Genomic DNA, 27,150 nt, shown 5'->3' with positions numbered 1-27,150 from the left:
GTTTTTAAATCTTTTCAAAGCCTAAACAGAAGGTTAAAGTAAGTTCTGTGAAAGTAAAGAGAATGTGGGTAAAGAAAGACAGCTTTGTTGGTTAATGAGTTGAAAGGAGGACCTTTGAGTTCTGTTTGTTTGGTTTATGATGGTCAAAGAAAGTATTGTTAGGTATTTTGGGAGGATTTTGCAACTTAGTGGGAAAGAGGCTAAGCAAAGCTTGAGAATGTTTGTTTGTGTTGAGAGCACATTACTAACAGTAGGTTTTTAAATTCCTTGTTTTTATTGCTGTGATTATTTTTATTATTATCAATTATTATTTGATTTTCATTTATGTAAAGCAATTTGAATTGCCATTGTGAATGAAATGTGCTTTATGGATAAACTTGCTTCGCCTCGCCTTGCCTTTCTGGAACCTTTATTATAGCTTAATGGAACCATCAATGCCATTAAAGAACCTTTATTTTTAAGAGTGTTTGTCAGCAAACAGTCCCGGTCCAAGAATTTCAAGATGGGACAGTTAAAAGCAATGGATCTGACAGCAAAAAGTAAGACTTTTCTGATTTTATATGAGTGGGCATTTTGGCTACTGCACCTAAAAACTCCTAAGGCTCAAAGAAGGAGAGCTGAATGTGGTCATGTGAACAATGACATGGTGAAGCCATGTATAATTTGAGCTCTTTAATGTCGCACAATGTTTTTGTTTCTCTTTAGTCTGGTATCTGCCGCAAACATCACTCAGGCATTGTAGAGGAGAGATTGGCTTTCATACCTGCTTTGTGCAGTTCTTTGGGTTTGGCTGATGTGCCACACCTGCTACTCAACCTCTGAATGTGTGCCAGGCATTTCCCTGCTTTTGTGAAGTTACTCATACTGGAACAGAAAACTTCTGATGGTAAACATTTAGACGGGAGCTGAGAAGCGTTCATTTTTGAACTGTAATTTAAAACATGAGCGTCTTTTTTATTCATTAAGAAGTATTTTGTAAAGCTCTCGGTATGAATAAGGATATTTATTTGTATTATTTTAAGGTTTAGTTTTTGGCATTTTTTGCCTTTACTGTGACAGGATTCCCGAACGAATTGTTGTAATGAGTCATAGTAGTGAATTGAATGGATGCGGCTAAACCAAAAAGTAGCCTAAATTCCCGATTGTATGAGTCGGCTCTTTTTAATGAATCAGACTTGTGCAGCTGTGAAGTCCGATTCCCGAACGAATGACTCTTGAGTCAGATAGCAAATCAAACAAATGCAGAACCAACATCCTTTTTCTAAGTGAATAACTCTTTGTAGTGAATCAAATGGATGCAGCGTGAGAAGTGTAGGCTAGTCCGATTCCCGAACAAATGACTCTAGTGAGTCGATTCTTTGTAGTGAATCAAATGGATGCAGCGTGAGAAGTATAGTCCGATTCCCGAACAAATGACTCTAGTGAGTGGATTCTTTGTAGTGAATCAAATGGATGCAGCGTGAGAAGTATAGTCCGATTCCCGAACAAATGACTCTAGAGAGTCGATTCTTTGTAGTGAATCAAATGGATGCAGCGTGAGAAGTGTAGTCCGATTCCCGAACAAATGACTCTAGTGAGTCGATTCTTTGTAGTGAATCAAAGCATGTTTCACAAACGAATGACTCTGAATTGGTTCTTTTAAGTGAATCTAACCCATGAAACTGAAACTTTAAAAAGAGTGTCAACGCTTATAACGAACAATTGTTTTCATCTTTTGGCAGTTTATTTAATTTTTCCCCAATTATTTATTCCTTAGAAAATTGGAAATGGAGACATTAATGCTATTTGCATGCCTGGCAAACACCTCATGTGCACTATTTCTCTGTGTCTTTTTGTCCCTCTAGAGCAGTGACTACACCCTTGGCCCATTTCTGTGAAAGTGCAGATGGGTAATCCCACAATAATTATTTCCAGATTAGGAGAATTGGGCCACAAAGCAGGCCTAGCCAGGCATGAAATGGCCTCTCAAACACAGCAGCAGCAGCAGCAGCTCCAGACGACCACCTGCCTGACACTAACTCACCTCACCTGGACCCAAAGAGTCAAACAGTCAAGAAAACCATGCAGTGTCTTTGGAGAAAAGGTACATTTTTAAGAAATGAAATGCCATTCTCTAAGGACAGAGCCTGAATAAATCATTAGACTACTGTCTGTATTATTAGCATTGATGCAATGTGTTGATTTCCACGTCTGAGGATTGCTGTTGAATTAAATGTCTCTAATTGTGGCAACTGCACTGCATTTTTGACACTTTATCGTTTCGTCCTCCTGATACTATTTGTTTGCATGTTATTCTGCTTTTGCTGTTTGTCAGTACTTCAGGGGAAAACAACACAACATTACTCTATGCATAAAACATTTTGTGTTCAGTATAAACTTGTAGTTGTGAGTTTTGTTTATTGTTTTTAAGGATGACACAGCGTCACATGATAACCAATTCATGGTTATCTTTAGCTAAAACTGTAACCCAAATCATAAAGAACATAATTTTTTATGTATATTTTATTATAAAATGTACTATTTAGTTATTCCTAATATTTTTATTATTTTAACTTGAAGTGCTAAAATAACTGAACCTAAATCAAATAAAACAAAACAACAAAAAATGACAAACAAACAAATCATTACTCAAATTGAAGCTAAAAATAGAAAAATATAAATAAAATATTTTGTTTTTTTATTAAGTTTATACTGTAGATGCATTTGCACCAAAATACTGTCAAGTTTGACTAGACAAAACCTTTAACATCAACACACACACACACAAAAAATATAATTAAATAAATTAAATAGTCGTAAATTTGCATGATTCATTTGCATGATTCATTAAATTTTCCCTGCTGTCCATGACCCATCAGAACAAACCTGTGACCGTTTATGGACACAATCTAGCAGGAGAGAAACACTGCTGTATGTACAGTAATAATCCACAGCATTTGTGTCTATCAGTAGATATTGTTCTTTATTTCTAGACTCATTAATTGTTGCTTTAGATTGCATTCACATCAAGAGTTTCTAGACATTTCCAGACCCTGCACGTGATGGAGGGAATAAATTCATTCAAATTCAATGATTCATTAGCAACAAAAAGATTTGATCACTGCATCTATTCAAAAGTATTAACTTAAAGTATGCAAGTAAGGTCAAACTTCAGACTGTAGGCCTTTTACATCAGTTAACTTTTGAGTTCATTTTTCATCATTAAATCAAAGCAATAAGAGAGAAATAAAGAGTGATACAGTATCTTCACACAGTTTCTCAAGTAACACAGGATAAATATCTAACCGCGTCATTTGTTCTTATATATTGCTGCTCTTTTGTTAGTTTTGAATGCTTTTATTGTCCTCGTTTCTAAGTCACTTTGGATAAAAGTGTCTGCTAAATGACTAAATGTAACTGTATATATATATATCCTGCCATATGACTATTAAAAGCTCACTGATTTTCACTATAGCAATGTTTTTGGTACCATATTTGTGTGTGTGTGTGTGTGTGTTATTTTAGTCATTTTAGTGCTTAAACTGAACAAAATGAGAAGTTTTACATTATATTTCAATTAATGTTCCGGAAAATGTTTTTCTATGGTTTTAGTTAACAATAATATCCCTGATTCTTGTTGGAATATTGCAATATGATGGTCATCTCAGGCTATCAGCTACAATAACATCAAGCAGTTTCTCACACTGACACCCCCAGCAGAGATTTGCACCACTTTTGTGCTTCAGCGTCGTCTCGTCACAGTCGTCCCCGTCCCGTCTGTAGATGTAGAGCAGCGGGGTTTGTTCACTGTAGGCCGTGTGGCAAATTGTAGTTCCCTGTTCTCATCTAGATAAGGTGTGGAGCTCCGCGTGTGTTCAGGTCTGCTCTTTTAGCACAGAGGACATCATAACGGTGAAGAACGGAGCACCTGCATCTCCGTTTACCTCCAGCTCTAATATATTCCTGAGACCTTTCTCATTGTCAAAGCCGGGCCACAGCGGTCTCTCTGTGCTCCTTTCAAGCAATTAAATAGAGGACAGAATGCTTATATCAGCAAACCTCCTCAGCGCTCAATTTACACAAACGCCTGATATCATCAAGCAGCTTCAGCTGTGAAGCATCACTGCCTCCCAAAAAATTACAGTCAGCATGTTTGCATCTGCTATTAAAGGCCGGGTTTAGCCCAAAATGAGCGTTACTGTATATCATCATTTACACACTGGTTGTCTTTTCAAATTGTTTTTTCTCATTTGAAGTATGTATGTTATGTATGTTAAAACAAACTTTCTCAGCAGTTATTTTTTTTTAGTTTTTATTGATATTTCATTGATATTTTTATATTGATTACTTCAGTTTTTTTTCACATTAATTTAAAAGTTTCGTAATTTTGTAGTTTTTGTTATTTTTAGTAGTTTTTGTTTTATATATATATATATATATTAGTACTCTCAAATGATTAATCACATTCAAAATAAAAGTTATTGTTTACATAATATATGTGTGTGTACTGTGTATACTTATCACGTTTTAAGGATGTGAAAATATTTTTACTCAAACGAGGCAAAATTAAGGAAGTTATATTTTATGTATGTATAGTACTGTTCAAAATTTGGAAGTTGAAATTGGAACACATTTCTTTGAATGAAGTTTCTTTTGCTCACTAAGGTAATACCGGTATTGTAATATTATTTAAATTTAAAATAGCTGTTTTCAATGTGAATATATTCTAAAATATATTTATTTCTGTGATGCGCAGCTGTATTTTCAGCATCATTACTCCAGTCTTCAGTGTCACATGATCTTTCAGAAATGAGAGTATAGGTTTGATTTTGGAATTTAATTTAATGCATTCTTGCTGAATAAAAGTATTCATTTCCTTTCTAAAATCTTTCTGGCCCCGAACTCTGAATAGTATTGTATGCATGCATGTATTTCTAAATCTTTTATTATATTTTGTATTGTATAAATGAATGTATATATATTTTTTAATATAAATAAATAAATTTATGCATTTAGCAGACGCTTTTATCCAAAGCGACTTACATTGCATTCAGGCTAACAATTTTTACTAACATGTGTTCCCCGGGATTCGAACCCCCAACCTTTATATATAAATGTAATGAAAAATTATAAATTTATAATAATTTTAATCAATTTGCTTTATTTTTTTATTTATGCATTTTAATGTTTAAATTTTTGCCGTGCATATGAACCTGCTTGCATCTAATATTAAACATCCATGACATTAGATGACATGACTTGACTTCAACCAGATCTGTCTGATAAAACACAGACCTGTTGACAACACCGTTTCAGAAAAGCTTGTTGACACTTTATAGTCTTCTCAAACAATGAAGTTCTGTCATCTGAAAACACTGTCTGTGTCTCTTTCCACAGAAACCTCGGAGACCCAGAGTGAGTGACTCATTTGTTCTTGGTAGAGCGTGACCGAACCACACCACGCAATGGCAAATAACCACAACCTCTGCAATTAAAAAGAGATCATGATAAAATAACAACAGGTTGGCATGTTAAACAGAGCAAAAACTGCAGTCATGTCACACACAATATAAGCACAATATTAGCTTCATGACTCAAATGGAGCATGCATGCTCCTCAAACACAGCAGACAAAAGCCAAGAAGGCACTCTGGCATCTGAACATGTGTGAGAGACACAGACAGATACAACATCCGCAGCGTTCATACAGTGTGTGTGTGTACAGAGGGAGGGTACGACATTTTCCTGTGAATAAGAGTAACACACGGTGTTTGTCTGTTGTGTTAGTCATGCTGCTGTTACACTGTCTGTGACAGGTAAAGATCACGTTAATGAGTGGCTCTGACCTCTATATACATGTAGCCTCAGTCACGCATTATAAAACACACAGGTCTGATGCCGATTCTGATTGGACGAGTCGTGTTCAAAGCCGTTGCACAATGCTGATAAATTACTGGCAACACACACAGCCTACAGTTAAACAAATGGGCCTTAGTCAGGTATTTGATACAAATGACAATGGCTTTGAGGAATGGAATAGTTTAGGCATAATTTACCTCAGAAATTAATATTGCATCATTATGTGATCATTGGTTGTCTCTTCAAATTGTTCTTATTCCTAAGAATTATACTTAATGTTTTAAACAAGCATTAATATAGAAAATTTTGTTTCTTAAATTGGATTAGTTTTTTCAATAATTGGTAATCTGAATGATCACTACCCATGCATACCTATTGCATATATACAGCCATATTTTCATATATTTCAAATTAAATATGGCATCTCACTAATGTCTATAGAGTTTTGTGGGAATGATGTATTTATAGGCCAAAACCCAGAAACAATTGCATTTTATCCCTTCCGGTTCCATTGTCTTAAAGTCAATGGATTTTTTGAATAGGTTTCATCTTAAATGCCTGAAAAGTGCCTGATCAGATATTGTATTATAAAACATGCAGCAATACCCCTTGTGATATTTTTAAAGCTTTTACTTGTCTTGAAAAAGGTGGTTGCTAACAAGTGGGTTTACAGGAATCGTCAGGGACATTAAATGAATAGGTGAACACATCTACACTATGCTTTCACAGCTTCACGGCATTCATAATTGTCCATTTACAACATCCACTGCATTTATAAACATGTTTATTTGTGGAGATTATAATAATCTGACAAATCTTATTTTCTCCAATAATCCAAAAGCCAATGGAAAATGCTATTGGATTTCTATTAGATTTTTTTGAGGGAACCAAAGCTAACTTATGGTGGGCCTACAGCGAAAGCACATGGGCAAAAGCTTTTACACATGTACACTTGTTTATTCTTGTAGCCATGAATGTGTTCTGCTGCTGCTGTGGTGGTGGTAACAATGTCTTTAAAATGCAACCATGCCTGTCATTTATCTGCATGTGCTATATTTATTTGTTTTATGTTTACTTAAGACACTTTTATCCAAAGAAACTTGCATTCCATTCAATGAAAATTTAGCCTTAATTTGATCATTTACACTCTTAAAAATAAAGGTGCTTAAAAGGTGCCATAGAATGCCATAGAAGAACCATATTTGGTTCCACAAAGAACCATTCATCCCCATTCAACCCATGCAAATGCCATGGATTTCAAACCATAAAATCAAGCTGTCGTGTAGCTATATGTGTTTCAGGACAAATCGTGTTTTCTTTTCTGTATATAAAAAGCCCATTAATTGAAGTGTTCTTCAATCGGGCCCCTCCTTACAGGAACGGCGAGCAGTCAGACAGAACATCGACAAACAATATATGGCGATCCGGACTTCTGTTGAAGTGCTCGTGTTTGCATTGAAACTGGGTTAACTAAAACAAGGCCCTAATGTCACACAGTCCTAATCCTACGCATAAGCCACGCCAGCTATTCAACACCCAGACATTAAATTAGGTTTATTTTTGTGTGTTTATTATGAGTCAATGCAAGGGATGGGACATCATCTGAAAGCCCTGCGAGATGCAACTGTGTGTGCGAGAGATTAAAGAAAAGCCTTGCGAAAATACAAGAGGGGCACTTGACGACTGATTTGGTGTTTGAGAGCTTAAGTCAATAGTCCCATTGGAACAGATAAAATCCCGGAGCTGTGCTATCGTAATCTCAATCAATAGCCGTCCGTGATGAAGGAGTCCAGTGTACATATTGAAACAGGCCGTGTTTGTGCAGATAAGCCCGTACAGTAGGCCTATCTCTCCAGGGTTTGGCGGCACTTGGATGAAGCGCTCGAGTCTGATGTTTGCTTAGTTAAAAGATCATGTCTGCTGACCGAATCCAAACGGCCGCAGTATTAACAGGATAATGCGATAATCAAAGAGCTCTGATACTGTGTACAATGCATGTCTTACTACGTTTATCCAGTGCTTGTAACCGCTCTGTCAAACGCTGCTTATTCATTATTTGCCACATTGTTGGAGCTCATGGATAACTGATAGCCTGCCTTCTGGAGTTTGACGGAGTGTCACTCGGATTTGTCGGACAAATACCAGCTGACTAGTTCCACATACAGGTCTGTTGACACTGGCTTTTCTCAATAGCACTGTTTAATAAATGTACACAACCTCAAATGATCCCAGTCAGCACAAACGACACGTAAATGATCCGAACGTGATGCGCAACAATCGTTTGAGATAACTACACAACTGTCAAATAAAATGCATGTACTAAAACGTATGTTTCTGTTCATTTCAGATTTAAAGCAAACTCTTTCGTAAAGCTAGTTTCCATCTGAGCTCTGCTGGTCTCTTTGCAATGCATTTTGATTGTTCTAGTGATAATTTAATCAAAAAGAGTAGAAAACGCGTCATTAAACGGTGAAATTAAACTGTGCAACCTGTGGACTCTTACTTTCCCATAATGCCATGGGAGCTGATTTGAAAGGATAAAAATGGCAGAGAATTGTATGTAGAGCATCTCTCATATAGAGCGTTTCCTCGTGGTTCATTTACTTGTTTAACAACAGGACAATTAAAGGACAATGCTAAGATGACAGATGCAGTATGTCCAGGAAAGGCAGGGAGGTACATTGAATTCAGTACATACTCTAAAATGGGAATTCAGAAATGTGGAGTAGCATTCTAGCATTTACTTATATGTATATTATTAGAAACAGAATGAGTAGCAGGCTATAGTGAGCTAGTAGGCCCATGCTATACTAAAATCATCTCGTGTTTTTAAAAATTGTACTGAAAACACAAATCAGTTAAATTGTGCCCTCTAGTGGTAGAAATAAAACATTTTTATTAAACGGTTCATTAAATGTGACTGACCACTCTCAGGAATATATCTGCCTGTGTTCTTTTAGTGTCGTTGTTAAATTAATAAGTTATTGAATAAATTGTTTTTTTTTTTGTTTTTTTTTTCATTTTTATTCTTATTTTTTTATAAGACTACATATTCTTAAAAAAAATATATTTTTTAATTATTACTTTTAGTTTTTTTGTACTTTTTAGGGTAAATTAAATGAAAATGAGAAAGGTTGCCAGCACACTTTTTTTCTTTTTCTTTTTTTTTCACAATTGTGTTGTGAAAGGGTCTTTACAGTTGCCAAAAATATAACTTTTTTTGGATTTTTTTTGTTATAAAAAAAAACAAGTTATGCAAATGTAATACATTAAAAATATAAGTAATGTAATTAGATTCTTTTTTATGGAGTAAGTAACATTTTTATGGTTTTAAATTAAGGTTTAATTAATAATAAGTACCCTATCTGCAGCAGATGGAAAAACATGTCATTTATATACAGTATGTATTTATTTATTTATTTTGCACATCATATGCTGCATACAACCATCAGCTAACCAAAAAGCATTCATTAATTCTCGATCTAGTTCTCTACTCACTGTAAATACTAATTAAACCAAAACATCCAGACACACACAGTGCTGAAAGCAGCAGGTGAGACCTCTTCTATTCTGTCCTCTGCTGTTTAACAGCTTCTAAAGCTCTTTTCTCCAGAAAACAGACCGTGAGCTTTCAAGAAGAATGGAAAGGTGAGCCTTCAAGGTAGTAGATTTTTCCGAGAAAGTCCAACACTTGGGGAAACAAGAGAAGCAGCTGCTATCTAACAGTACACATGAGGCCCAGACGCACAATGGAGACGCTGGTCCTTGAAAACTCTGGCGTATTTCCAAAGGCCCCGATCTGCTCGGGAGCGATTGATGGGAATTTGAGAGACACAATGGAGCGGAGGATTGGCTTTACCTCTCACCTGCGTAAATGAAACTGTAGAGGTCAGAGCTGAATAACACTAAAACCGGCATTCATGAGCATTATTTCCACGACTGCTTTTACATGCATCAGGATTTACATGCATGGGACTTTCAGAAATGAACTGAGGATGCTTTCAATATGACTTTGAGAAGAAGAACAGGGAAAAAATGTATAAAGTGCGGTTTATACTTTGTATTTAAATATACAACAACAAAAAGAAATGCCAATCAAATCAAAATAGAAGTGTGTGTGTGTGTGTGTGTGTGTGTGTTTGTGTGTTTGTGTGTTTGTGTGTGTGAAAACAAAAATTGTAAAAAAAAATCTAAATAATCTTCACAAATTAACGTTTCTACATTACACAAAATCACATAAAAAAACTAAATTCTAAAAATTAATTCCAAATTAATTCAAGCTTATTCAAAATATGAATAAATATAATTTATACTACTATATACTAAATGTAAATACTAAAGTAACACTGCACAGAGAACAAACTATATTTTTACATTTTAAAATATTTTCTTTTTTAGAAACACCATGTTATTAGTTGTTAATAGTTAGTCTTTGATATACCGTATGCATCTATAACAATTTATAGGCTACTTAATTCATTTTTTATTTTATTAACTCTAAAATAAAAATTTAAAAAAGTTTTATTTTTGTGGAATGTATGGTGAAATGAAAATCGAGTATTAAGAAAAATAACTATAAACTATATATTTCTTATTTCTAGGAAAAGTCTGAAAAATTGTGCATCAGTTATTTTTTATTCACATACAATTATTTAGTATAAAATATAAAATAATTTATTAATATTTTAATGAATTTTAAATTAATTGAAATTTTAGTACATTCAAAAAAATATATAAGTTTTAGTAATTTTGTTGTGCTTCTGTTATTATTAGTGCCGGTTCTGTTTGGTATGCTGCTGATTGGTTTGCAATTGTAGCTCCATTTTTCACAAGTTCATCAAACAACAGTGGTAATTCTGAAACATTCATCAGCATGAGGGAATGGATTCTTCTCCTGCTATTGTTGTTTGCACCACTTGCAAAATGTATATTTTATCTCTCTTTGTCAGCAATGAGGTATTCACATGTGATAAATGCAGAGAAATAGTTAGGCTGACAGAGAAGATTTCAGAACTAGAGACACACATCCAAATTTTAAAGTGCGGCTAATGATAACTTCAATTCAGTAAGATTGTTATTCACACCGGCGCTAATGATGTTCCAATTCGCCAGTTGGAGTTCACAAAAAAATAGTGGTGTATGAACTTGCAAGCAAGATGTCAGACACTGTCATATGCTCTGGTCCCCTCCCTGCTTACTGTGGCAACACTCAATGGCTGGATGTCTAAGTGGCGCCCACATAATAATATAGGTTTCATAGACAATTGGACAAGTTTTTGTGGAAGACCTGACCTGTTGAAAAGGGATGGTCTGTGTTGGCATTAGTGGAAGTGCATTAGCATGGTTCAAATCATACTTATATGACCGCTGTCAATTCGTAGCAGTTGATGAAGAGGTATCATATCGATCACAAGTGCAGTATGGAGTACCTCAAGGCTCAGTACTAGGGCCATTACTTTTCACACTTTATGTTACCCTTTGGGAGATATCATCAGGAAACAAGTTGTTAGCTTTCACTGTTATGCTGATGATACTCAGCTCTATATTTCTTCGCAGCCTGGCAAAACATACCAGTTTGAAAAATGAACCAAATGCATAGTCAACATAAAAAACTGGATGACAAGTCATGAAAAAAACAGAGGTGTTAATTTTCGGCCCTAAAACCTTTGTATGTAATAACCTAGATTACTGTCTAACACTTGATGGCTGCTCTGTTAATTCTTTGTCATCAGTTAGGAACCTTGGGGTGCTATTTGATAGCAATTTTTCTTTTGAAAGCCATGTTTCTAGCTTTTGTAAAATGCATTTTTCCATTTCAAAAATACAGTGCATTGCAAAAGTAATTATACGCTTTTTTTATATATATTTGACTGGGTTCAAGCCCAGTATGGGGCTGGGTCACTAAAGGACATTCACAGAGTTGTCTATAAGCCACTCTTGCTGTGTGCTTAAGGTCATTGTCCTGTTGGAAGGTAAGCTTTCTGCCCAGTCTAAGGTTCAGAATACTGGACTGGGTTTTCATTAAGGCTACCTCAATATTTTGGTGAACTGAGCTTTTCTTCTACTCTGACGAGTCCCTCGGTCCCTGCCGCTGAAAAACAGCCCACAGCATGAGGCTGCTACCAGCACACTTTACTTCTGGGATGCTACTCTGCAGGTGATGAGCAGAGCCTGTTTCCTTCAAACATGATGCATGGAATTGAGGTTCATCAGACCAGAGAATATTACTTCTCACAATCTGAGGGTCCCTTGTGCTGGGTACACACCAAAAGATTTTTTTACATCTTATAAGATTTTCAAAATATGATAGACCACAAACATGAGAATAAAAATCCTTAATTTAAAAGTTTTGCTCCTATAGTGTTTGGTGTGCCATGATGAGACAAAGACAGCACACCACACAGAAACAGATTTTCAACCAGAGTCTCGACTGTGAACACAGGAAATCTTGCAAAATCTCGCGAAACATAAGTAGTAGTATTGCGGACGATATGCAGGAACAAATTGCAATGATAGTGTTTGGGAATGATTTTATACACGACACGTTGTATAAACATTCGTGCTGTTGCCACAAATCAACAAGCTGATCCTCCATCTCTGCTATCCACATCAATTTCACTTTGTGCTGCACTATGACTGCTTCCATCTTCCATCATCTCGCTTTCTGAGTGGATATTGCTTCGTAATCTCCAGAGCGTGCGCGCGTTTGTCCTCAGGGTTCCCCCCACACATCAGGATTTCTGATCGTAAACATTAAACATGTTGAATATTTATGATTCATGATCGTTCAATTCAGTTGATTTTGCCACAGGTTATCTTCACTCTAAATGTAGTGACATCTACAAGCAAGATGCACATCTTGTGGTCAAAATGTTTAAAAAGCTGTCTTTGCGTTCCAGACAAACCAGACATTTCTGAACAGTTTGATAAATCAGTTTGTGCTATGAAAACCTTTTTAAAAAAAAAACTAAGTATTAAGTCTATATAAATGAGTCGTTTACATCTCAGTCATTGTTTTACACAATATATGAATAAATGAGTCTGTGAATATATTTGTGGAAAAAAGGCAAGGATTTATGATATGCATATATGATAAAAATAAAAGAAGATTATCATAGAATGGTCAGCACAAGTTCAAAAAAATGTTTTAATGCTCGCTTGAGGTGGATTTTGGCTTGCGAAAAAGGTTTAATGCGAATAATGGGAGATGAAAATGCATTTTGCAAATAAATTCCTCCATGGAGCATGAAAGTCATGTGACTTCACTTCACAGTATCTGAAGTGTTATTATGGTCATTTGGAAATGCCTGAGCAAAGTCTGTGTGATTTTTTCAAATTTTTTATTTTTTTTATTTTCCAATTTTGCGCGCAAGTTAAATTCGCAACTTTGAATGGAAACCTGGCTACTGTTTGGTGTTACTGGATCCTGGCTGTCTGACTACACTCTTTAATTAAAAAGACTGTGTGCATAACCTTTCCATTGTTTAACACAGTGATAATCACAGCGACTTTTTTCCCCCTGTCATCTAGTTTTTAATCTGATTTATTTCATTTCTATAATAATGCCATGCTGTGTTTATTAAATAAAGCCTTTCTAAAACCAAGTGTTTGAAAAGATAATAATGCACAAATAAACGACTTCGCCATCTTGTGACCATAATATGTTTAACAGATTTAGCTTAGCTTTTTGGGTTTCAAAAGAAAAGTTAAAATTTTCCATTCCATCATATTTTTACCAACATAATTATTAAAATAAATGTAATTATTGAATGCATTAAATTATATATTTTTATTTTGAGATTTATTTTTTCATTTAATTATTACATTTTATTTAATACATTTAATAATTCATGTCAGCATAATAATCTGTGTAAAAATAAAGACGAATATGAGAATGTTAAAGTATCAGTTTATTTAACTTTTAATAATTTAATGTTTTGGTTTTAATTTTAGTTAAAGTTTTAGTCATTTTATTGTTTTTGTCGTTTTCATTTGTTTTTAAACATGTCTGTAGTTTTTATTAATGTTTATTTCATTTTCAGTTTGAGTTATTTTAGTACTTTTAGTAGTATTTTAGTATCAAGATAAACAAAATTAATTAATTTTGCCTTGCCAACTAGCTAAAATAAAATGAAATTTTATACGCACACAGACACATATACTGCATATATATATATTATTATTATTATTATTAATTTTTACGTTTTACATTTTTACTGAAGTTTTAATTTTAGTTGTTTAGGTAGTACATCAAGTTACACAAAATTAAATGAGAAATTTTGCCCCGACAACTAGCTGAAATACAATTAATTTTTAAAATATTTTTATATATTTTTGTGGTTATATTTGTAAGGTGTGTATGTTTCATTGAATTTTATTTCATGTAAAATATATATATATATATATATATATATATATATATATATATATGTATACAGTATATATATATATATATAAAATATATATATATATATATATATATATATATATGGACTAACCCAACTGTTGGGTTAAAAAGTTAATTTAAAAATGTAACCAAAATTTAACCCAACGGTTGGGTTAGTCCATATTTGAACCAAAATTGGGTTTAAACAACCCAGCATTTTTTAGAGTGAGAAGAAAGAATATTTGAGAGGCTGTTCTTCCAACAGGAAATGGGAGGTTTCTTTCCCAAGCCTCCGAAGCATCATGGTCCGATGATGAATCCCCTGCTGCTGACCATTGACCACATCATGAATATAAAAAGCCATTCTGACACACAGAAGAAATATGTGACATTCAAGAACCAGAACAGAAATAAACCTCTGGGAAGGAGTTACTGTAGAAAGAACTGAAGAACAACAGCAGAAGTGAATGTCTGTGCTATTTTATAAGGTTAGTGAAAAACATCTATTCTTAAATTAAAATAGCCGCCACTGCACAATAATAGCTCAAATCCTCACACAGTATATTTGAATGTGCATGGCTTCGTTCTATAGAGGATATTGCATGGGGTAATCCCGGATAATATCCAGGACGCTGCTGGTGTCCGGCTGTGTTTGTTCTGATTTTCTTCTACAATTATAATTATTCTACCATAAACGTGTCTGTAAGGTACAGACTCAAATCTCACTTACTGCTCAGACAAGAGCTTTAATAACAGAATTTAAATACTTGCACATAACTCTAAATCCCCGATCTTTGCTCCTGAATCAAATGCTTTTTATTTTTCCACTATTTTGATTTCTTTAAAAGCTTTTATAACATGCTAAACATATGCTGCTTTTTTAAATTTGCTTTGTTTTATTGCATACTTTATTTTCCACTTCTTAATTTGTTCTTAATCCTGTGTGTGTGTGTGTGTGTGTGTGTGTGTGTGTGTGTGTGTGTGTGTGTGTGTGTGTGTGTGTGTGTGTGTGTGTGTGTGTGTGTGTGTGTGTGTGTGTGTGTGTGTGTGTGTGTGTGTGTGTGCTAGGGGTGGCACGGTTCAACTTTTTCATGGTTCTGTTTGTTTCACGGTTTTAGAGTCAGGGTTTTTGGTACAGTTCGGTATGTGCTATGTTTATGGAAAAACTATACTTTCTAATAAAAAAAGAAGAAGAATATTCTATCCAACTACAAGCAACAGCACAAATAAATACAATAGAGTAAAGATACAAACAATAAACTGTGATTTTCCGTTTTTTGTTTTCTTTTAGGCAGGTCTGGCACAAGTTTTTAGGTACAGAAATTGAATAAGGTAATCAAATGTACAACAGCATTGCATCTTGGACTGTATAAATTAAAGATTATTCTTTATTAAAGTTATACAAGCTTTTTAATCAAGATCAGTGAGTGATGTCTTTGTTGTTGCTGTTCGATTAATATAAAGACTGTCACTTTAAGAGAATGCACTGATACAGTAGGCATACGTTCAGTAGGCTGTGTCCGATGTAGAATATTTACCAAAACGGGCATTTTGACATAGTTTTTGTCTGAATTTTTCCATTTAAACACAATACTTGAGAGAGAGCTTAATATTTGCGCGCGTTCTGAGGCGCGGGTTTGCAAGCATGCACAAATCTTCTCACTGCGCACGTGAGCTCAAGCCCTGTGGCTCTTAAATGTTTAAACTGACAAAGCGTAAATGAGTTTAGTTTAAACACATATTAACGTGTGCTGTTCAAGTCTCATCTGTGCGCGGGCGATATCAGCACCCGGGTGATGACGGAATAAATGACTGCTCATAATCCAGCATACTGCTTTCGCATTGAACAAGACAAGAGTGAATGGTTTGTCCAAAGTTTTTTTTTTTTTTCTCATAGCTGTTTTTGTAATGTCTGGGAAGCCAGAATGCGCATGCATCAACAGAAACATATATTTCCTGAACCTTGTTTGTTTTACGCTCTATTTATAGCAAACCATATTACAGATGATTTATCAGATTTAAGTTGAACCGTCCCAGCGCGTGCCGAACCATGTGTGTACCGAACGGTTCGGTTTTTTTCAGCGAACCGTGCCAGCCCTAGTGTGTGCGTGTATATACCAATATATATTTTTACTGTTTTAAAAATATTTTGAAAAATGAATATTTTTTAAAGAATGTATTTAGTCCTCCATATATATATATATATTAGGGGTGTAACGGTACGCAAAAATCACGGTTCGGTACGTACCTCGGTTTTAAAGTCACGGTTCGGTTCATTTTCGGTACAGTACAGTAATGCAAACATTAAACTGCAGGTTGTTTAGTACTATAAACATTTTTTAACAGTTTGTTTACAATTTGTATTTTTTAAAATACTTTTTAATAAAATATATATAAAATAAAAAAAGAATAAGAAATAAAATATTGCTGCAAAGTTCTCCACTAAATAAAATACTCTCAGTCTCAAACCAATATCATATAATAAAATATAATGAAAAATATAAATAAATAACTATGATTACAGTGCAGCATTACCAATCCCAGCTTGTATGCCTGCTCATATTAAAAAAATATATTTAACTTTTCCAAAGTGTAAAGTGCAGCATCAACAGTTTCAGTTTTTAGACCTGCTCAGATTTCGTTATTGCGTTGGATCGATCGGAATTAAGAGCAAAGGTCTGTTTAAATGCCGATGTGGACTGCGTTTGAATTACAATCGTTTTTTTCCTAGTTGTAGTGATGTTCACACTTGCGTGATGCCTTTTGAAAACATTAGGCCGGTGACACACTGGCATATTGCACCTGTCAAACATAGTCTATTTTGCTGTCAATACTGTTGACGGTGTCCTTTATCAGTAGGCTTTATATTTATGCTCAACATGAAGAATAGATATTGTTGTAGTAAAGACAAGATCCTGGTCTGTCGGCGCCTCGGCAGTCTCCCTCAATGTCACCTACAGTAGCAGCAGCAGCGCGCCAGCGCAGAGTCAGGCACGATTCTGGTGTGTAAAAAGACACAGAGAATGCGAAGCAGGTGTCACGCAAGTGACAAACAGCAGAAACACCATGCTCACGCCACGCAGACAGTGTGTCACCGGCCTTTAGAATCAGCTGCAGGGCGGGATTTGCGCTGAACGCGAAGACTTCCGCCACTTAATATGTTCGTTTGGAAACACGAAAATGTATATGTTCCGCAAACAAAATATTGCATTCGGTCATTCGGTACACACGTGCACCGTACCGAAAGCCCTGTACCGAAATGGTCCGGTACGAATACACGTACCGTTACACCCCTAATATATATATATATATATATATGTGTGTATTAGGGGTGTTGATTTTAAATCGAAATCGATCGAAATTAAGTCACAGTCTCAAACTTCGAATTAAAAAATGGAATCGTCGATGCTGCCACAAGTGTTGAAGTGCTGCAAGTCAACCTCCTCTAACAGCCACTCAAAAGATAGCATGGCAACTGCAGATGCAGGAGACCCATCGACAGAACTCGAATCCCCTCCTCTTTCACTGAAGTCGCTGGTGTGGAAGTATTTTGGATTTCCAGTGAGTTATGTTGACAACGTTCGCGTTGTCGACAAAAAAACAACAGTTTGAAAGCTGTGCTATGTGCGTGTACCATATTCTCTCACTGGTAACACGACTAACATGGCAGGGCATCTCCGCAGGCACCACAAAAACATAGATTTATCTGTTAAACCAACAACTACACAAACTACTCTTCCGTCTTCATTTGGAATTAAACTTCCAAGCAACTCAACTCGTGCTAATGCAATTACGTGTGCGGTAGGAGTATTCATAGCCGCGGACATGCGACCTTATTCGGTGGTGGAAAACTCCGGTTTTAGGCATTTAATTAGCGTGCTAGAGCCACGCTACGAAATCCCAAGTAGAACGCATCTCACAGCTACGGTGATTCCCTCCATGTACAATAATGTAAAAGAGAAAGTTATTGAAGGTCTGAGCAGCGCACATTTAGTTGCCTTGACTACAGATTGCTGGACATCCAGAGCAACACAGAGCTTCATGACTGTCACAGCACATTACATTAATGATGACTGGGAAATTCAAAATCCAGTCCTTCAAACTCGCCCCATATATGAAGCACACACAAGTGAACATTTAGCAGAAGTGCTGAGGGAAGTGGTAGTGGAATGGAAGTTAGACAGACAAAATTCAACCATCCCTGTGACAACTGATAATGCTAAGAACATAGTCAATGCCTCAAATGCAGCAGGATTGTCACCACACATTGGATGTTTAGCCCACACTGTGAATCTGGCCTCCCAGAAGGGGTTGGGAGTAAACCAGATTTCCCGTCTTTTGGGCAGAGTCAGGAGGGTGGTCACTTTTTTCCACAGAAGTACCACTGCAGCAGCCATCTTAAAGTCAAAACAAGACATGCTTCAGCTTCCTCCTCACAAGCTGGTTCAAGATGTCATTACAAGGTGGAACTCCAGCTATGACATGATCACACGCTATTTAGAGCAACAAGCTGCTGTCTATTCTGCACTTGCAGAAAAAGACATTAAAAAAATGCCAAAGACCTTATCACCCTCTCTAATCAAGATGTGACTGTTCTGGAAGATGTATGTCAGGTACTGAAGCCCCTGAAAACAGTCACAACCTTGATGAGTTCCGAACAGCAGCCTACTGTGTCTATGATCATGCCCCTACAACACACCATCCTGACATCTATGAAACACAGTGACACAGATTCAACAATTGTAAAGGATGTTAAATCTGCTATAGAGGCAAACTTTGAAGAGAGGTATTCAGACCCAAGACTTCAACAGTTCCTGAATGAGAGCACTGCTTTGGATCCTAGGTTTAAGACTTTACCCCACCTGGATGACAAATCTCGGAATGAGATCTTTAATTGTCTGGAGGAGAAAATTTTGCAAGAGCACCCCACACAGGTATGTGATGCATTTAGTCCAATGTGATGAAATAACCATCTTATTCTGTAAAGTAGTTTTTTTTTTCCTTCACATTCATAATATTTCAGGAATAGGACTAATCACAATATGCTTTCTGCTTCTTGTTGTCACACTTAAATATAATTTCTGCCTGTTCGTTACCTTAAACAACTGTGTTTTTTGTGACTATTTCAGTCTCATGCCTCGGAAGAGGGTCCAACCAAAACCCTGCAGAGGATCAAGAAACTGTAGCAACCAGCAGAGGCAGCCCCCCAGCAAAGAGAACAGCACTCAGTGAACTGTTTGGTGATTTTTTTCAGCACAGCCTCCACTGCATCATCATCAGCAATCAAACCATGGCCTGATGTTGTGAAAGACGAGATTCAGCTATACAAAATGGCTAAAGTAATTTCTGTGGATTTAAATCCACTGAAATGGTGGAAAGGTAATGAGCACCAGTACCCACATTTGTCCAAGCTTGCCAAACGTTATCTTGCTGTACAAGCAACAAGTGTGGCAAGTGAGAGAGTGTTCTCAACAGCAGGGGACATTGTGACAGCTCAAGGAGCAGCCCTCTCTCCAGAGAATGTGGACATTCTCATTTTCTTAAAGAAGAACATGAAAATATATAAAAAATCACAGTTGTCGTCTGCCCATAGAAATGTAAATGGTTAATATTTTAGCAATATTTTAGTAATATTTTAGCAGTTCTCTTTCCATATTCCTCTTTAAGAAGAACTTAAAACTGCAAAATTATTACAGTTGTCTTGTGTTGTTCTATTATAAAATTTTTTAATGTTTTTTACAACTCAAAGAGCAGCTCTAAACAACATATCCATCTGTAGGAAGAACATGAAAGAATTAAAAAATACAGTCATCATTCTCAGGGGATAAAAAGTAGTTATCAGTGTGGTATATGTTCATCTGTTCGGAAATAGGTTAAGACACTTAATTGTTCAGAGACTATGGACATGTCTGTTTTATTGTTTTTGTTTTTGTTGTGAACTTGAATGCCATCTTTTGTGAAGAAGACTGCACTTACAAAAGAGAAACTGGATGGCAGTTTATTTTAAGTTTTCAATTGACTAAAGATATAAGTTATTGTTACATTATGTTGTTAATAAAAGTTTTACATTTGACAATGTAGTGTGGTACATTGCAAACAAAGGTCAGATATTATATTGCATAAAAGTCTAGTTTGTAAAATGACAATCTGTGCTTTAAAAAGAATAAATGTAAAAATCGAGAATCGAATCGAACCGTGACCTTAGAATCGAAAATGCAATCGAATCGAGGATTTGGAGAATCGTGACACCCCTAGTGTGTATATATGTATATATTAAATTAATACATTTATGCATTAAGCAGCGCATTCAGTGCATTCAGACCTAACATATATATGTTACATTTGAAGAAAAATGTCTTGCTGTCTATAACATATGTGAAAATATAACACATTTGAATAATATAAAAGTTAAGTTGAATTAAAAAAAGTAATAAATAAAGCCAGTGTAGGCTGCTAAAAGATTAGAAATGCATTTTCTTGCTCCTGAAATAATGTTTTTATATATATTCGGCTATATGAAGTTGAAAAGTAAATATATTTTTAGTGTAAAATAAATAAATAAATAAATAAATAAATATTATATATATATATATATATATATATATATATATATATATATATATATATATATATATATATATATATATATATATATATATATATATATATTGAGCTTCACTGTTTACTATATGTAACTTTTTGGTCAGAAAGATTTGATGGATTGATTGATTGATTGGTTGGTTGGTTGGTTGGTTGGTTGATTGATTTATTGATTGATTTATTGATTAATGTACAGAAAACAAAGTTTGGAGAAACTAAGTGCAGTAAGCAGTAAAACTGTAAGGTGGATATTATTTTTTATTTAGATTGCTCACAGTATTTTACTTTGTACAAAATTTAAAATACTTTATCAAGCATGTTATAAAATACAACTTTAAATCTAACCATTTTTTAGCACAATTCCCACATGAAAGAAAAAAATACTATAGAACTGATAAATTATAAGAAATACTGTAATATAGCTACCTAAGTTTTTATTACAGTAAACTGTAGTGTGTTGTAGTAAAACCCACATGAAAAAAACACTATAGTAATTTATATTAAACATTTGTCACGGTTGGTAAACCGTGATCTCTGGGTTTTGCACTTTGTGGTGAAGTCTGTGTGTTTCGCTTCTGCACTGATTAGTTTGTGGGCGTCTCCGTTAATTGTCATCAGCAGCAGTTGTCACTCATTACACACTCCCTATATATTGGCTTGTCTCACGTCTTGTGTTTGTGAGAACGTTGTTTCATGTCTGATCTCTGTCTCTTGCTTCTTTGTTGTTTGCGTTGGATGTCTTCCCCCGGAACCTCATCCACTCTCCGCATTTCCACAAAGCATCACGACTTACCTTCGGCTCGATTCCCCGCAGTTCCTGTGCCATCCTCTCCTGCTGCCTTCTCACCGTCACCATCCGGATACCTCACCGCCTCACCGCCGTCTTGGATTGTCGTCTTCCCAGCATCGTGTTGTACCCTTGTTTGTCAATTTCATTAAACTGTTTAACTCGCACTTGTTTCCAGCTCCTCCTTCACCCAGTTGTCACAAAACGTTCTCACCATCATGGAAGCAGCGAGCACCAACACTCTAACAGACTTTATGCACCACAGTGTCAAACGCGTGGATCAGCAGCAGGAGAGTATCTCTAACACCGGACACGCTATCCAAGCGCTGGTGGCACAGGTGTCCGAGCTCACCCAGCAGATCCAACAGCTCACTTCTCCCACTGCGCCCATCGCACCGCCTGCACCACCCGTCCCCCAGGAGAACCCCCCAGGACCACTTCCGGCCAGAGCTGCGACTTCCGGTGCCAGAAAACTACTCCGGTGAGCCAGCTTTCTGCAGAACTTTTCTAAATAAATGTTCCATGCACTTTGCCCTGCAGCCCCGCACCTTCGCCACCGAGGAATCTAAAGTGGCGTTCACGCTCACTCTACTGTCGGGCAAGACCGCCCTATGGGGGACGGCGGTGTGGGAAAATCAACATCCGTGTTGCGCCTCGTTCCACTCCCTCTCGGAGAAAATGAGGAGGGTATTCGATCGAGCCGCAGCCGGCTGGGAAGCCGCTAACCAGCTCTCAGACTTGCAACCTCTTCGGTTACGGATTACTCCATTCAGTTCCGCACCCTGGCAGCCGCGTGCCAGTGGAACGAGGTGGCGCAGTGGGATCGATTCCTGCATGGGCTGGCCAACCGTGTTCAAAAGGAGATCTACCTCCTCGAGCTGCCCCCCACACTCAACGGTCTTATTGACTTAGCCTTAAGAGTTGATGCCCGGATTAATCGCCTGGGTCATCAGACCAGTCCAAAGTGCCATACCATCTCTCCAGACAGGGGGCGCTCGAGTCGAGAGAATGCGGTCGGTCCCGTCGACTACCACGAACCCATGCAGGTGGGTAGAGCTCGGCTGTCCCGGAGGGAGAGAGAACGGCGGAGGTCCCAAGGACTATGCCTGTACTGTGGAGGCTCAGGACATACCATCTTCACCTGCCCGGTAGTAAACTTGAGGCTACTATCGGGTGGGATCTCCGCTGGGAAGTCCTCAACAACATCATCGACTCTCCTTCCGGTGAAACTGCGGTGGGAGACTCACACTCACGACTGTCACGCCCTTCTGGACTCCTGAGCCGAAGGTAATTTCATCGACTCACTCCTTGCACGTCACCTGAACATTCCTGTCCTGCCTCTCATTCCTGTGTCTCTTCCCATCCATGTCACCACACTCAACGGCCAGGAACTGCCTCATGTCACACACTACACAGAACCCATCACTCTGCTCACCTCTGGCAATCATTGTGAAACCATATCCTTTTTCCTCATGGACTCCCCTGTAGCTCCCATTGTGTTAGGTCACCCCTGGTTAATAAAACATAATCCACGAGTGGAGTGGGGTTCCAACACAGTCACATTGTGGATTTAAAGTTGTCTTGTCTGGTTTCTGCTTGTCCTGTTGTCCCTGTTTCTGTCTTTCAGAAGGAGAACATAGTTTTGCCAAACGTGCCAGCAGAGTATCTGTACCTGAAGGAGGTGTTCAGTAAGTCCTGTGCTGCTTCTCTTCCTCCGCATCGTCCCTACGACTGTGCCATAGATTTAGTGCCAGGTAAGTCTCCGCCTAAAGGCAAGTTATACTCTCTTTCTATTCCTCAGAGGGAGGTCATGGAGAAATACATTTCTGATTCCTTAGCATCTTGGTTCATCCATCTTTCCTCTTCTCCAGCGGGGGCGGGATTCTTTTTTGTGGGTAAGAAGGATGGTTCTCTGCGACCTTGTATTGATTACCGAGAGCTGAACAATATTACGATAAAGAACACTTATCCGTTACCACTCATGTCTTCAGCTTTCGAGAGGTTACAGGGAGCATCCGTATTCACAAAATTGGATTTACGTAATGCTTATCATTTGGTCCGCATCAGGAAGGGGGATGAATGGAAAACCGCCATTAATACCCCCAGAGGGCACTTTGAATACTTGGTGATGCCGTTCGGGCTCTCCAACTCGCCAGGGGTTTTCCAAGCACTCGTTAATGACGTGTTGAGAGATATGGTAGATCAGTTTATATATGTTTACCTGGATGACATACTGATTTTTTCTTCATCTCTCCAGGAACATGTTCAACACGCCAGACGAGTGCTCCAGAGGTTACTTGAGAATGGGCCTTTTGTCAAGGCGGAGAAATGCGTATTCCATGCACAGTCTGTTCCCTTCCTAGGGTATATCGTCTCGTCCGAGGGAATACATATCGACCCTGACAAAGTTAAGGCTGTGATAGATTGGCCATCTCCAGATTCCCGTAAGGCCCTACAGCGGGTTTCTGGGGTTCGCCAATTTCTATCGGAGTCGGAATTTCAGCCAACTAGCCTCACCCCTGACAGCCTTGACCTCTCCCAGTACTCCGTTCAGGTAGTCGGACGCAGCTGAGACTGCGTTCACTAACCTCAAAAGCCGCTTCGTTTCGGCTCCCATCCTTGTGGCCCCTGATTCCACACGGCAGTTCGTGGTGGAGGTCGACGCGTCAGAGGTGGGGGTAGGAGCAGTGTTGTCCCAACATGCTGTCTCGGACGATAAGGTACATCCTTGCGCGTTTTTTTCCCATCGATTATCTCCTGCTGAACGCAATTATGACATTGGAGAGAGTTGTTGGCAGTCAAATTAGCTTTAGAAGAGTGGCGTCACTGGCTGGAAGGCTCAGGGGTACCTTTCATTGTTTGGACCGATCATAAGAATTTAGAATACATTAGAACTGCCAAAATACTCAATTACAGGCAGGCTCGGTGGTCACTTTTTTTCAGTCGCTTTGATTTTACTTTATCGTACCGCCTGGGTTCCAAAAAATGTCAAACCCGATTCTTTATCACGTCTTTTTGATCCCTCCACCCGCCTGGTGACTCCCGAGTGTATTTTACCTGAGAAATTAGTGGTCTCAGCACTCGTATGGGAGGTTGACTTGAAGTTCAAGACGGCCTTACAAGGGGTAACGCCTCCGCCCGGTTGTCCACCGAACCGTTTATTTGTGCCGGAGGGGTTAAGGTCCGAAGTCGTCCAGTGGGGTCACTGCTCTAACGTGGCTTGTCACCCAGGGATAAGTCGAACTAATGGGTTGGTTAAACAACGATTCTGGTGGCCACGTATGGCTCATGACATCCGCGAATTTGTTTTGGCTTGCTCAGTTTGCGCCAGTGGGAAGTCATCTAACCGACCTCCTGATGGGCTCCTTCAACCGCTGTCTGTCCCTTCGAGACCCCGGTCCCACATCGCACTAGATTTTGTTACCGCCCTCCCGACCGTCTATGGCATGACGGTCGTTTTGACCGTAGTGGACCGGTTCTCGAAGGCGGCACATTTAATTCCCTTGCCCAAATTACCGACAGCCAAGGAAACAGTGGTCACTGTCCTAGATCATGTCTTTAGGCTTCATGGCCTCCCGGTAGATGTGGTTTCTGACAGGGGATCTCAATTTATATCCAAATTTTGGAAAGAGTTTTGTAAATTGCTAGGAGTGTCAGTTAGCTTGTCTTCGGGTTATCATCCCCAAAGTAATGGACAGTCTGAGCGAGCCAATCAAGATTTAGAGAGGACGTTGCGATGTTTGGTCTCCAAGAATCCTTCTTCCTGGAGTCAACAACTCTCTATGGTGGAGTACGCTCACAATTCATTACCAGTGTCAGCTACGGGCCTTTCTCCATTCCAGTGCAGTTTAGGTTACCAGCCACCAGTTTTTCCCAGTCTGGAATCTGAAAGTCGCGGTCCCCTCCGCTCATGCGTTTATCCAGAGGTGCCACCGCACCTGGACCAAAGCCCGTGAGACTCTGCTCCGGATGAGGGAGCGCACTAAGGCCAAGGCCAATAGCCAGCGGTCAAAGCCTCCCGTTTACGTCGTGGGTCAAAAGGTGTGGCTTTCTACCAGTAACATTCCTCTGCGTTCCGTATCTAACAAGTTAGCTCCCAAATTTATTGGCCCATTTACTATCACCAAGATCATTAGTCCGGTGACAGTCCGCCTAAAACTACTTCCAGCATACAGGAGGATACACCCCGCCTTTCATGTGTCCAAAATTAAACCCGTGTTTTACGCACGTATTAATCCGCCTACTCCGGTTCCCCCGCCGCCGCATCTCGTAGATGGGGAAACGACTTATTCGGTTAATCGTATTCTGGACTCGAGACGGAGGGGACGAGGATTCCAGTACCTGGTGGACTGGGAAGGTTACGGTCCAGAGGAGAGGAGTTGGGTACCTGCTAGGGATATATTGGATCACTCCCTTATTGATGATTACAATCAGCAGGTAGGCCCTTCTGGGAACTCCAAGAGGAGGGGTACTGTCACGGTTGGTAAACCGTGATCTCTGGGTTTTGCACTTTGTGGTGAAGTCTGTGTGTTTCGTGTCTGCACTGATTAGTTTGTGTGCGTCTCCGTTAATTGTCATCAGCAGCAGCTGTCATTCATTACACACTCCCTATATATTGGCTTGTCTCACGTCTTGTGTTTGTGAGAACGTTGTTTCATGTCTGATCTCTGTCTCTTGCTTCTGTGTTGTTTGCGTTGGATGTCTGTGTCTTCCCCCGGAACCTCATCCACTCTCCGCACTTCCACAAAGCATCACGACTTACCTTCGGCTCGATTCCCCGCAGTTCCTGTGCCATCCTCTCCTGCTGCCTTCTCACCGTCACCATCCGGATTCCTCACCGCCGTCTTGGACCCTTGTTTGTCTATTTCATATTCATTAAACTGTTTAACTCAAACTTGTTTCCAGCTCCTCCTTCACCCAGTCGTCACAACACTATAGTGTTTTTGAACCATACTATAGTAAAGTGCTTGAATTAATTTGTTGTGGTAATTCTGTAGTTGCTGTGGTAACATAACTATAATAATATAAATAAATGACTTTACCCAATACTGTACTTTTTCTACAACTATAGCCTCCATGAAAAAATACTATAGTAATTTATATGAAATAAGTTTTTTTAACCATACTATAGTAAAGTGTATTATACTGTATATATTATAGTATTTACAGCACTTTGTTAAACGTACAGTATGGGATTTTTGGCCACCAGGGGTCACTCAATCAAAATAATAACATAAGACGTACTTTGATGGCGTCGGGAAAGAGCGTAGGCTCATGGGAGTTGTTGTTCATTGGAACACGCGCTCTGTCGCTCCTCACATTCCTCACTCATATTAACTGAGGCCGGCGACACACTGGATGCGTGGCGCAAGCGTCTCAGCTGCGTGGCGTGTCAGTTTTTAATTCGGCTCCCATGTTAATAGGTTAGAGCTTGCAGACTGCCTGCGTGAGACGCGCCGCGCGGAAAACGCGTGCATGCTAGGAATAGAACCGACGCCTATTTTTCACGCGACACGCAAGTGTGTTGGAAGCATTTCCAG

The 27,150-nt window shown here is 38.2% G+C and overlaps 1 protein-coding gene across 4 annotated transcripts in view; it reads left to right on the top strand.

Moving 5' to 3' along the window:
* Positions 1-1,790: 1,790 nt before the first annotated feature.
* Positions 1,791-27,150, top strand: part of LOC132095555 (interleukin-1 receptor type 1-like) — an 85,419-nt gene continuing 60,059 nt past the window's right edge. Inside the window, exons 1-2 of one of the 4 annotated variants that reach the window (XM_059500669.1) lie at positions 1,801-2,083; positions 14,489-14,711. Coding sequence is in view for 2 of the 4 variants with exons in the window: in XM_059500670.1 (XP_059356653.1) it covers positions 2,062-2,083 (22 nt within the window). In the remaining 2 variants the exon portion in view is untranslated. Of the gene's footprint in view, positions 2,084-14,488; positions 14,712-27,150 lie in introns of all 4 variants that reach the window. The other 3 variants (XM_059500671.1, XM_059500670.1, XM_059500667.1) reach the window with 3 other exon arrangements.

This window comes from Carassius carassius, chromosome 19 (assembly GCF_963082965.1).
Source record: "Carassius carassius chromosome 19, fCarCar2.1, whole genome shotgun sequence".
Taxonomy (NCBI): Eukaryota; Metazoa; Chordata; class Actinopteri; order Cypriniformes; family Cyprinidae; genus Carassius; species Carassius carassius.
This window is presented reverse-complemented; position numbering and strand designations above follow the sequence as displayed.